The sequence below is a fragment of the Aplysia californica genome, unplaced genomic scaffold (assembly GCF_000002075.1).
Source record: "Aplysia californica isolate F4 #8 unplaced genomic scaffold, AplCal3.0 scaffold00442, whole genome shotgun sequence".
In the NCBI taxonomy this organism is placed as follows: Eukaryota; Metazoa; Mollusca; class Gastropoda; order Aplysiida; family Aplysiidae; genus Aplysia; species Aplysia californica.
This window is the reverse complement of record NW_004797712.1, coordinates 178,388-190,700: the sequence shown is the minus strand read 5'-3', so window position 1 is coordinate 190,700 and position 12,313 is coordinate 178,388. Positions and strand designations below refer to the sequence as shown.

The window sequence follows — 12,313 nt, the reverse complement described above, 5'->3', positions numbered from 1 at the left end:
CCAAAACAAACAAAAACACAACAACAATCAAACAAACAAACAAACAAAAAACTGACAGATATTTCAGATATAGAGTTCCAGCATAAATACTTTCCTGAAAAACATTGTCTTCAACTTTGATTTAAATTGATCTTAATATGTTGGAGAAAAACAATAACTTAAACATATTGTGTATCAATAAGGCCCCTCTCGCAGACTCTATTCCTTCAGAGGTCTTCGCTTTTGGAGGAGACCGTCTTGTTGAGGCACTGATATAATTATTCTGTCGAATACGGGAATGTTGGAATGTGGAAATAATTCCCAGGTGTATAGGGACGGAACTATCATTCATCTGTACAAAAATAAAGGTGACAGGAAATCGTGTAACAATCACCGAGTTTAGAGGCTTATCCCTCTTGTCTACAGCTAGCAAGATCCTGGCACAGCACGCATTCTACTCAATCGCCCATTGAAGCATCTCTCTTCAAATGGAATTTTACCTGAAAGTCAGCGTGGCTTCCACACTAACAGGGGCACTGTGGATATATATTTGCAGTCAGGCAGATCCAGGAAAAGTGCATAGAGCAGAATAACGCCTTATACATGACCTTTGTTGATCTAACAAAGGCCTTCGATACTCTTAGTCGGTGAGGCTTATAGACAATCCTAGCAAAGTACGGTTGTCCGCCAAAGTTTATTACACTCATCATCATCATTATCATCATCATCATCATCATCATCATCATCATCATCATCATCATCATCATCATCATCATCATCATCATCATCATCATCAATGCCTTTCACCCCTGGCAGGGTATTGAATAACTTATCTTTGACTTTGAAATCACCCGAATAAAGGAACGGACATAAAGAGGACAGACAAAGTTAGTGCCTTTGGCAGAATTCAACAAGAACATTTAATACATTGTGCACAGTAACGTTTTCGTAACATTTGATGCTTAAAAGGACTTTCAATACTTGTTAAAGTTTCCCTAAGACATGACGCTAATAATAACACCCAATACTTCGTGAAGTTAAGCTTAGATCTGAAGCTAAAAAGAACTCCCAAAAAATGTAACAGTTAAACTATTTTGCTAACAAGAACACCCAACACATGGTAATGTAACAATAAATCGTATTAATACTGTAACAAGTAACAGTAGATCGTTTTGGTAACAAGAACATCCAATACATGATAATGTAACAACAGATAGTGAGGCTAAGAAGCATCTTCCGTACCGGTACATCGTAATGATTCCTTTAGACAAACACGAACATACATAAATCTGATTTTGTAAAACTGTCAAGAACGTAGAACACGTAATTGTGTTTATGTAGGATGTGATGCTAATAAGAATACGTCTGATACACATACTACATACTGCTTTTGTAAGACGTGATAGCCTACAATCGATCCTTTCGAACATTCGAGACATAATGACGTGAACGTTGACAATTTGGTCCCAAGAAATTAAAACAAGTCTGAAACTACCGTAGCTCCAATGTCACAATTTTAGACATTGGAATCTTTAACAATAATAAAATGCCTTTGGAGAGCTCAGGCTCCATTTCACCAGCATCTGTGAAGTATCGGTTAGGCTATTCGACGGTGCATTGGGTTTGATTCCCGTGGGAAAAGTATTTCGGTCTACCTGCTGGAATAATGTACCACATTCAGCCCATACTGGCCCTGACCCCAGGATCGAAGCTGCCTGCCTCCTAAAAAAAGTGATGTCAATGGAAGAGTGAAACAAATGACATTTACAGTCGTTACAATCCGGCACTCTTTCAAGGAGAGGAGCCTGAAGTTGACTTTCTATGGAAATCAAATTAAGTTACATTTTATTTTTATTTTTGACACACCACAGTGGACTGGACTATTGCGCTCAATTGTGCTCAGTCAGCAAACAGCCCCTCCCCCACCATTGTGTTCAGTCAGGACTCCGCCCCCCCCCCCCAAACCTATCCACAATAAAAACAACCAAAACCAAAACCGAAACAAAGAAAGAAAGAAAGAAAGAAAGAGAGAAACAAATAAACAACCAAACAAACAAACCAAAAAACCCTAAAACAAACACACCAACTACCCCTCAACCCGCCCCCCCCAAAAAACAACAACAACAACAACAAACAAACAACCCTTACAACGATACGAAAACGTGTTCCCCTGGCCACCATTTCAATCTTGGAAAAGTTTACTATTCATGTTTGACATGAATAAATACGAGGGTCGTTCAAAAGGTTTTGCCTCCTCTCCAATAACTTCTAAACTATTCAAGATATCTTCATGAAATTTCTACACAATTGACTTTCAATATGTTTACTCTCAAACCAAAAAAACACCCAAACAGAATTATGCTATGATGTTACACCTTTATGCTATTGCTGTTTACATCATAGAAGCTAGGGTACATTGTCGCCGAGAAAATGGCGTCCAGCAAACCTATGAATGTGCGCTTAAAGCAAAGAGCTGTTATTGAGTTCCTTACTGTAGAGGGAGCTGCACACATTGATATTCATAGGCGAATGAAGCTTGTCTATGGTGAAGCATGTGCAGATGTAAGTACTGTTCGAAGATGGGCAAAGGAGTTCGTTGAAATCAGTCCAGCAGAGACAGATTTGCATGACCAAGCTCGTTGCGATCGTCCCAACTCTGCCAGTGATGTTCAACATCAGGAGAGAGTGGATTTGATCATTCAAGCAAACCGGCGATAAAAAGTAAGAGATGTCAGTGAAATGCTAGGGATTTCTGTAGGGAGTGCTCAGTATATTATCCATGGTGTGTTGGGTTACAGGAAAATGTGTGCACGGTGGGTTCCCCACATGTTGTCTCCAGAGCTGAAATTGAACCGAAGTCAAGTTAATGATGAACCCCTGGCTCGTTATACCGATGAAGGTGAAGCTTTCTTACGCCGTATAGTCACAGGAGACGAGACTTGACTTGGGTACACCATTATGACCCAGAGAACAAAAGACGATCGAAAGAATACAGGCACACTGGTTCACCTAGCCCCAAGAAATTCAAAGTTGTTTCATCTGCAAAGAAAGTTCCTATGACAGTGTTCTGGGACTGATAGTCTGATTCGTATGGGATTTTTGGAACATGGTTCCACTATCAACTCTGAGCGATAGATTGAGACCCTGAGAAAACGTAGAGCACGGCAGTCACGAGTTCGGCCCGGAAAAAATGCAATTTTGCACCACTACAACGCCCGTCCTCACACGAGTTGACAAACTCAAGATGCCATGAAAAGTCTCAGATTTCAAGAGACTTTACCGCACCGATTATACAGTCCAGACCTTGCTCCATCAGACTTTTATCTCTTTCCTAAGTTGAAGGAGTACCTCAAAGGAAAACGTTTTGCAGATGGCAATGAAGTTCAAGAAGATGTGCGTCACTGGTACAGAGAAAATCCCAAGGAATTTTTCGCCGACGGCAAGCGACAACTTTTTCGACGTTGGCGGATCTGCATCGACAAAGAAGGCGACTGTGTGAAGAGTAAAGGTACTGTCATGTAGCAGACATCCTAAGCTTTCATTTGGTGTATAACATTTGTAAATAGCATCAGTAATACAGAAATTATAAACTTGAAGGCAAAACTTTTTGAACGACTCGTGTAGTTTTAGAAAAAATTATAGTTGACCTTCCGGGCAAAAAAGAGTGAACACCCTTCTCTGTTCCAGCGAGCCAAAACAACAAAACTCTCTCTCTCTCTCTCTCTCTCTCTCTCTCTCTCTCTCTCTCTCTCTCGCTCTCTCTCTCTCTCTCTTTCTTTCTCTCTCCCTCCCTCTCTTCTATCCACACCGTACCTCACCACACCACCCCTCTCTTTTCCTTCCGCCAACACACGAGACAAGCAAACAAAATACATGTATGTTTGTGTATGCGTGGTTTCGTTCGCGCGCGCGTGCTGGTGTGTGTGTGTGGGGGTGTGTGTGTGTGGGTGCGTGTGTGTGTATGTGTGTGTGCGTGTATGCGTGTATGTATGTATGTATGTATGTATGTATGTATGTATGTATGTATGTATGTATGTATGTATGTATGTATGTATGTATGTGTGTATGTGTGTATGTGTGTATGTGTGTGTGTGTGTGTGTGTGTGTGTGTGTGTGTGTGTGTGTGTGTGTATGTATGTATGTATGTATGTATTATGAAGATTCAAGTGAACTGTTAAAAAAGTTTAGAAGGTTTTGTCTCTACAACCAGGGTTGACATGGGGGGCAGATTAAAGTTAAAAAGTAAGTGACACATTCTTAAACTTTCACTCTCAGGACCTACCCTGTAGGTTTCCTTTCTCCGTTCCACTTCCTCTTCACTGATGGAGTTAAAATCCCAGCCGAGGTAAGTCTCGCGAGCCGCCATTATTATAGAAATGACGTCATCAAGTTCTGCTTCGGAAAATTCACACCAGGGCAAAACTTTATAATAATCCTCTCCGTTCCTTGGGCGTCTTACTGTGGTTTGAGTTTGGTTTGGATTCAGTGCTCGGGTGGCTTGCTGTGTGCCTGGAGAGCCTATGGAGACTGAGGAAGCTGGCGATTCAGAAGAGGGCGTGGCTGCTGATGCTGTTGAAAAAGACTCGCTGGGGTGACGAATCCCAATTTTGCCCCCGTTTTGTTTGACACTGGAGAAAGTGGACTTTGGAAACGAGATGTTTAGTTTGTGAAAAATCGGGTCTAATAGAGTCATTTCGTAACAATACAGCTCGCATTTCGACAACGCTTCGGATAAGAGAGCTACCTCGGACTGCGTATCCGGGTCCTCGAGACGTTGTAGAGCTTCCGATGTCATTGTCGCCAAATATGGGCTGGGCAGCTCGATGTCTCTTTCCTTACACACACTTTCAGTAAAAGTTTGACGCACATCAAGGTATGTGACATCATTCTGTTCAGTTTGTAGAAGATTGTCGCTTTCAAAGTCGCTGAGGTTGTTATCGCTCCAGTCCGAGAAGGTTGGAGATGGTGATCGGTACCATGAGCGGAGAATGTCGTCACCTATTTGAGGAAAATCTTTGTCTTGTGAAAAGAAAAGACCAGTCCCACTCTTAGCTGCTTGGCTAATGCTTTCAAAACTTGACGTCTCGTTGTCTGAAGTTGTTTGAAAGTCAGCAGCTTGTGGGAACGTGTTTGCTGCTGTTGCTGCCTCCTCTGCTGTTGCTGCCTCTGCTGCCACAGCCGCTGTTGCTGATGCTATTGTTGCTGTCAAAGCACTGGCTGCTTTTGGCTCTAGTATGCACTGAGGTGTGTCAAAATTGGCAGTGTTTTTTATCTCTGTTGTTGCTTCTGTGCTTGCCACTACTGCTACGGTTGTTGCAGGTTTTGTTGCATCAGTTGCTGTTGTTGTGGATGGTTTTGCTAACGTTTGATTGTATAATGAGACTGGCGAGATTGAGCTTAGGAGATCAGGAGAGGTAACGACATGAGGGAGAGATGGCGACGGTAAAGTAGCGTTGCTTCTTGAGAATCGATCTCTTTCATTCTTGAGCTTAGCTGAAGCACAGACAATGTCTGGCGGGCTAAATTGCCACACGGACTGAGAAACGTCGCTGGTCAGCTCTTCCGTCTCACTCTGAAGTGATGATGGGGAGCCGCACGCGGACGTTTCTCTCTGTAGAGAGCCGGACAGTGCGTCTTCTGTGTGCTCCCCACAACATTTAAGGCACCCACAGCCGAATTTCAGTAATGTGTCTTGGAACTCTAATGATTCCGAGCTTTCGTCGGAAGGAAATGAACGTGTAGAGTTCTCCGGAGAATCAACCGATTCTCGTCGCTTTATTTTGTCTATTGCTGTTGCTTCTACGTGGTGTTTATTCTCGCTCAGTTTTCTCTTTAGAGCTTGCTTCAGATCCTTGCTGACGTAAGTGCATGTCATTTGGGGGACCCACTGGTTTCTGATTGTCTCTGGTAAATCTTTCCTCCGAAACTCTGGTATTTCTTCTCTCGTCTCTGGGGTAGATGAGGGTATAGGGTTGTGGTTTTTCGCACCGGACAAAGCATTCGCTCCAACAAAATTCGCTCCGTTGAACGTATTTGTGTCTGCTTGTGAATCAAAATCCTGTCGAGGCAATAACGACGTTGTCCTCCTAGTTCTAAACTCTTCCGAAAGGTTCAAACCCAAGCCATCAGGAGTGGCTTTGTCGTGAAGCAACATGTTGTGCCTTGTGGCACACGGACTACCGCCCTTGTCTTCTAGACAGACAGATGACGTCACACTTGGAGTGCAGCAAATACCAAAAGACTGGCCTGTGTCACGTACCTGATTGAATTCGACCCTTCCCTTAGACTGACTGCCACGTCCACATGCTGCACAGCTGCAGGACATACAGTTTGAGTGCATAGGAGCTCTGACTACTATAGAAGAGCTAGGTTTTTCAGGTGAATTTCCATAAAAAGAAGCAGATGAAGGCGAGGAAAGGTCAAGGCCACAGTCATTGGTGCCTCGGAAAGTCGTACTGTCTAAATCTGGACTCGAAGATGAGGCTGCGCTTACGAAAACCTGGTAATTCATTTCATCCCCATGGTATTGCGCTGAAGTCGTTCTTTGACGATTTGTATAGCGGCTGTGGTAGTACCCCCTTGAAGGTCCGTGGAATGTGGTTGATGGCGCACGGGGAAGTTGGGATGTTTCTGTAAAATTCCTGCCCTCAGCATGTAAGTTTTTACCGGAAGTTGTATCACATCTATTAGGATTATGATCTGCGAAATGCTTACTGATCTGACTGAAACAGTCAATATTCTCTTGGGGCATATCTGCGCTTATCTCTGAACCAGACCTTGTATTTTGACGTCTGGGAGAAGATTCCGATGCCTCCAGCATGCGGTGAAATTCTTTTATCTCCATTATGTCTTTAGATTTCTTTTCGTAGGAGTATCGGCCTGTCTTGATAGCTGTAGGAGAAATGACATGGGATTGGTAAGAAACCTGAGGCTAGCTCTTGTCTTGTATGTGTCATAATGTGTGAGGGTATAATAATTATTCTCCGTTGGCGCGCGCGTGTGTGTGTGCGTGAAAGAAAGAGAGGGAGAGAGAGAGAGAGAGAGAGAGAGAGAGAGAGAGAGAGAGAGAGAGAGAAAGGGAGAGAGAGAGAAAGAAAGAGAGAGAGTCGAGAGAGAGAGAGAGGGAGAGAGAGAGAGAGAGAGAGAGAGAGAGAGAGAGAGAGAGAGAGAGAGAGCACACTTGTATAAAAGAGCGTCTTCCAAAATATTGGTGCAAGTATACAATAAATGTCGCCACATGCGCTGACTAAGCGCTTTCTTTACTTTCATTCTTTGAAATACAGGTTCTTTTACTTTTAGGAAAACATTTGTGCCTTCTGTTTGATGTCTACAAGATGCGTTGCACTTACAAGAACATAATGATGTATAATATGTTACCACCAACGCTTATTTTTAGTTTTAGTATGAGTCTTATGGTACCTGTGACACAAACAGATTAGATTTGTTTGTTTTTTAAAAAGAGTAACCGACAATGAGAAGTAAGAGAGACAAGGATGATCAATGTTTAACAGAAAAGAAGGAGCAAACAACACCAGAGCACGCGCCAACAACCAACATCAATGACGTATTTGAGAACGTTTTATTCCTATCTGTGTTTGAGTAGAGCCTCAGTCTGTAGACAACGTTAACTACCTTTGACTGCGCTAAATCAGCTTCGAAGATCAGATTGGGAGTGAGTCCACAGGCACAATGCACTCTTATGGAAATATTACAGCTGGGGTCCCCAAACTACGGCCGCCGGCCTGGATCCAGCCCTTGTGGTCATTTATGAAGCCTACCGACATGCCACAATGCGGGAAAAACGTCGAGATGTGCTTTTTAGTATGTGTATGCTCAGGACTTGGTCACCGAAAGAATGTCATCATTTCAATAAACTCTCCAGTGAATATTGTATTAAACGTGTTTTGTAGAAGTCATAACTTCTGACTTATGTACCACATCCTTTTTCTGATTTAATGTCACACATCTTTCATTTATTACCATGCCCATGTATAATATTGAACAAAATAGATATCCCGCCCCGCGCTCGGGATTCTCTCTGTTATCCGGCCTACGTTGAAAAGAAGTTTGGTGACCCCTGACTTACGGCAAATGGGCTCGATCCTAACACCATCACAGCTATAGAGACGTAAATACTCACTTGTGTTCTCCAAAACGGGTTCACAGACATTTTTACTACTGGATACACTAGAGATGTACCTGCAACTAGTGCAGTTTCTTATTCTTCATACGGAGAAATACGTTATAACTTTGTTTAAATCTCTCTTCAACAAACACATATGTATTTGTCTTGCTTCTACAAGCACTTAACGGGTTAACATACACGCATGATTACAACACCCAGTTGTGTGTAAGCCACACGGCAACCAATACAACACACCGCACTCACCATCTTTGCTCATTCCCACGGCCAGGCATTTCTTGTAACGACATTTTGGACAGCTCCCCCGTCGGTCGGTCTCCGGTCCTATGAGACAGTTTCCAGATCTCTGACACTCGTACGGCTCAACACGGGTCAAACTACGCCGGAAAAATCCCTGAAATTGAAAGAGAAAACGCTTCGTAAAAATCAATACCGTATGATTTTGGAAACAAAAGAAAATTAGAAAAAAATCAACACCGAAAAAAAAAGATTGTGTAAACAAAAGAGAAACATATTTATAAATCAATACTGCAACATTTAGCAAATAAAACATAGCGATCTTTAAAAAACCCTACACATTACAGAATTATTCTGAAATAATTAATGATTCATAAACCGCCGGTCCATGCCATGTGAACTGACATAGCACCACACCCACGAAAAGAATGCGTTGATGGATCGATAAATAGCACGCACTGCTGTAAAAACAGCAAACTATAATTTCATGAAGGATTGAAAGAGTGAATGAATGAATTAATGGACGAATATTTAAGTCGGTAATTTATTGATTTTTTTGGGTGGTGGTGGCGTGTGAATGTACCAGGAACGAAGCAAGCAGTCCCGATTCGGGTCAAAATTATGGATTTTGTGTTGTATACATTTTTAGCTTCTTCACTCTCTCTTACAACGATTTCATTGCATAAGAACCACCTAAAGCCTCATTTTTTCCAATTACCTGGCACGTTATTCACCACCATTTCCTCATAAAGTTTTTTTTTTTTATTTTTCTTTATCACCCGTTTTCTCAAAACACGGTTTTTTATATCCTTTTTTGAATAACTCCGTTATCTTTCGTCCAATCTTCATGAAATTTTCATAGAATGAATGAAGAGAAGATGTAACTTGTAACACAAAACATGTATATGTCGGATATTTTGAGATATATATGTGGAATACATTTTTGGTAGTGGTGTCTGGAGAGTGGATTTTTACGGATTTTTTCAAACTTGACGAATATTTCAGAAAAAAAATCCATTAAAAATGTTCCCATCCGTTTTGGAAAAAATTTAACAAAGAAATCTGTAGGTCTGTTGTCTGCTAACATGCATGCAAAATAAGAATCTATTTCCATGAAGAATAAGTGCGGTATTCATTGTGTAAGACATGTCAACAAAATCCAATATGTCCGCCGTCACCACGGCAACGAAACTTTTTTCTCAAATTAGTTTGAAAATTGTAAGGCTCTTCACTATGCTTGTTATAATATGTGTGAAATTTGGTAAAATTTGATCCGCTAATAAGCGAGATAACCTTTAGGTGTAGCTATCCCCCCCCTTAATTAATGAATTTTCTAGAATACAGCTAACGGGTGTTTACAAAAATATATTGATCTGTTAAGAAAAACTGATACAAGTCATTGTGTGAAAGCTGGATACTTTATGTTCGACAATTGAAGAAATATTTGACAACAAGTTGCGCCACCAACTTTTGACCGCACCGCGGACCGCCAACGCCAAGGTTTCGAATTCAAATAACCTGCCACGAGTCTAACAATTACGCCACAGACTCCAACAAGTCGAGGATAGGAACGTTTGTATGGCAAACATTAAATATTTGTACAAAGCTAGAGTCCCACACCGTTCGATAGTTCTTCCCACATGACGGGGAGGTGCATAGTTTCTCCAACAGAGTTTAGAATTTGTCTTGGGAATTCCCGCTCTGAGGGTTTGACTCATTGAACAATCCCCCCCCTCCCCCCTCGAGTACAGTGTCTGTAAAATGAATCAAACAGGACCGTTAATTCAACGCACATTAGGAAGAACTTGAAAGGTTTCTCTTCGCGACAGGCCCCGTCGAATCACGAGCTCGAAACCGAGGGTTAAAGGGAGAGGGGGTGAGATGTGCGCTCTAAGGGTAACGGTACATAATAATATGATATAATGGGGTGGGTAGTGGGGATGACAATGCCGGGATAAACCTTTCCCGAAAAATGGGTCAAAATATCGTGTTTGAGCTTTTTTCTGCTTCATTGAGTACCTGAATGTATCTAGGCATTGAAATCGGAGTGTATATTTTCAGCTTTTCTTCCCTTTTGAATCGAATAATTTTGATAATGTCAGTAGTGGGATATATTCTCTTAATTTGGTAAATGATCGACATGCGTGTGTGCGTGTATATGTGTATGTGTGTTTGAGTATGTGTGTGTTAGTGTGTGTGTTTGTGTGTGTGTTTGTATGAGTGCGTGCGCACGTGTGTGTGTGTATGTGTGTGTGTGTGTGTGTGTGTGTGTGTGTGTGTGTGTGTGTGCGTGCGTGTGTGTGTGTGTGTTTGTGTGTGTGTGTGTGTGTGCGCGTGTATGTATGATTTCTTCATTTCAAGCAACATAGGATTTCTAGCAGGGTAACGTTATTTTATATCGGTTATCACTGACTAACACGGTGTAAGAATCAGCGAGAGTGCAGAAAGAAGAGAGTGTTCTTTGTTTTTTGCAAAACAGTTTAAAACTCAGTCTCTTGACAAATTATTCAACGACACTATTTTTTTGCGAATGCGCCTTTCCCACTGCGCTAGTGTTGTAATTATAGGGCCCGTGTCCATTGAGACGGACACCATCAGAGATAGTTTGTAGCTATATATATATTTAAAAACTATCTCTTGGCTAATTGGTCCCATTCTCATTTCTCCTGGTTTTGATCCAAGTTGTCAAACGTTGTTTCTGTGTCCGTTGTGTAGTTTGCTTTGCATACAGCTCTTGAAGTTGTGTGTGTACATTGCAGACGGTGGTAAATTTGAACTGTGGGTACTTAACCTGCACCCCCCTCCCCCCCAAAAGAAAACACACAACAACAAAAAAACAACAAATAAAAACAAACCAAAAAACAGCCAAACAAGAAAAAACAACAAAACAACCAACCCCCCAACAAAACAAAACAAACTAACAACAACAACTCAAAAAACAAACATACAACCACCCCTCCCCCTCCCCCCCCAAAAAAAAAACCCCACAACAACAGCAACCCAACAAAAAAAAACCAAAACAAAACAAAACAACAACCCCAAAACAAAAATAAAATTGAGTCCGATATCAAAGCATGAAAATAATATTATTATGTTTGTATCACTTTCCCTTGTCATGCAACTTGGCACATCGAGCGAGCATTTGATTACTACACACCACTACTGCCTTAATTAGTCATAATCAGTATCGACCACGGCCAGTTCGCTCAGAATTACAAAATTCTCTCTAACATTTTTTGACCGTTTTGAGTTACCAAGCTCAGAAACAAATTGTTCTATCTGTTCTATTAAAGGGGGGGCGCTACACCTGAAGGCTATCTCGCTTATTAGTTGACCAAATTTTACCAAATTTCACATATATGACTGGCATAGTAAGGAGTCTTAAAATCCGCAATCAAATTTGAAAAAATTCGTTTCCATGGATACGGCGGCCATATTGGATATTGTTGACATGTCTTACACAATGAATACACCGCTTACTGCTCATGGAAATTGATTGTTTTTTTTTTTTGCAAGCGTGTTCACAAACATTAGATCTAAAAATTTCTCCGTTGTTTTTTTCCTAAACGAATTAGAATTTTTTAATTAATTTTTTCCAGGGGTAGTATTCAAGTTTGCAAAAAATCGGAGAAAATCCACACTCAAGACACCACCAACAAAAATCTATTTCATATATTTAAAAAATTCAACAGATAAATTTTTAGTATTGCATCTTTTCTTCATTCTGTGAAAATTTCATGAAGATTGGATGAAAAATGGTGGAGTTATTTTTAAAAGTATATAGAAAAACCGCGTTTCGAGAAAACGGGCTATATAGAAAAATAAAAGATTGACTTCATGAGGAAATGGTGGTGACAAACATGCCCGGTATGTGAAGAAATACGGCTTTAGAGGGATTTTATGGGGTGAAATAGTTGTAAGAGAGGCTGAAGAAGCTCACAATGCCTACAACTC

General features: G+C 41.2%; 1 protein-coding gene across 1 annotated transcript in view; it reads right to left on the bottom strand.

The window, feature by feature from the left end:
* The window catches only part of LOC101859352, a gene marked incomplete at its 3' end in the record, with an annotated part of 21,622 nt that overhangs the window by 1,766 nt on the left and 7,543 nt on the right, over positions 1–12,313 (bottom strand). Inside the window, 2 exon segments of the mRNA XM_013086193.1 lie at positions 4,262–6,870; positions 8,369–8,516. Of these exon segments, the coding sequence (XP_012941647.1) occupies positions 4,262–6,870; positions 8,369–8,516 (2,757 nt within the window).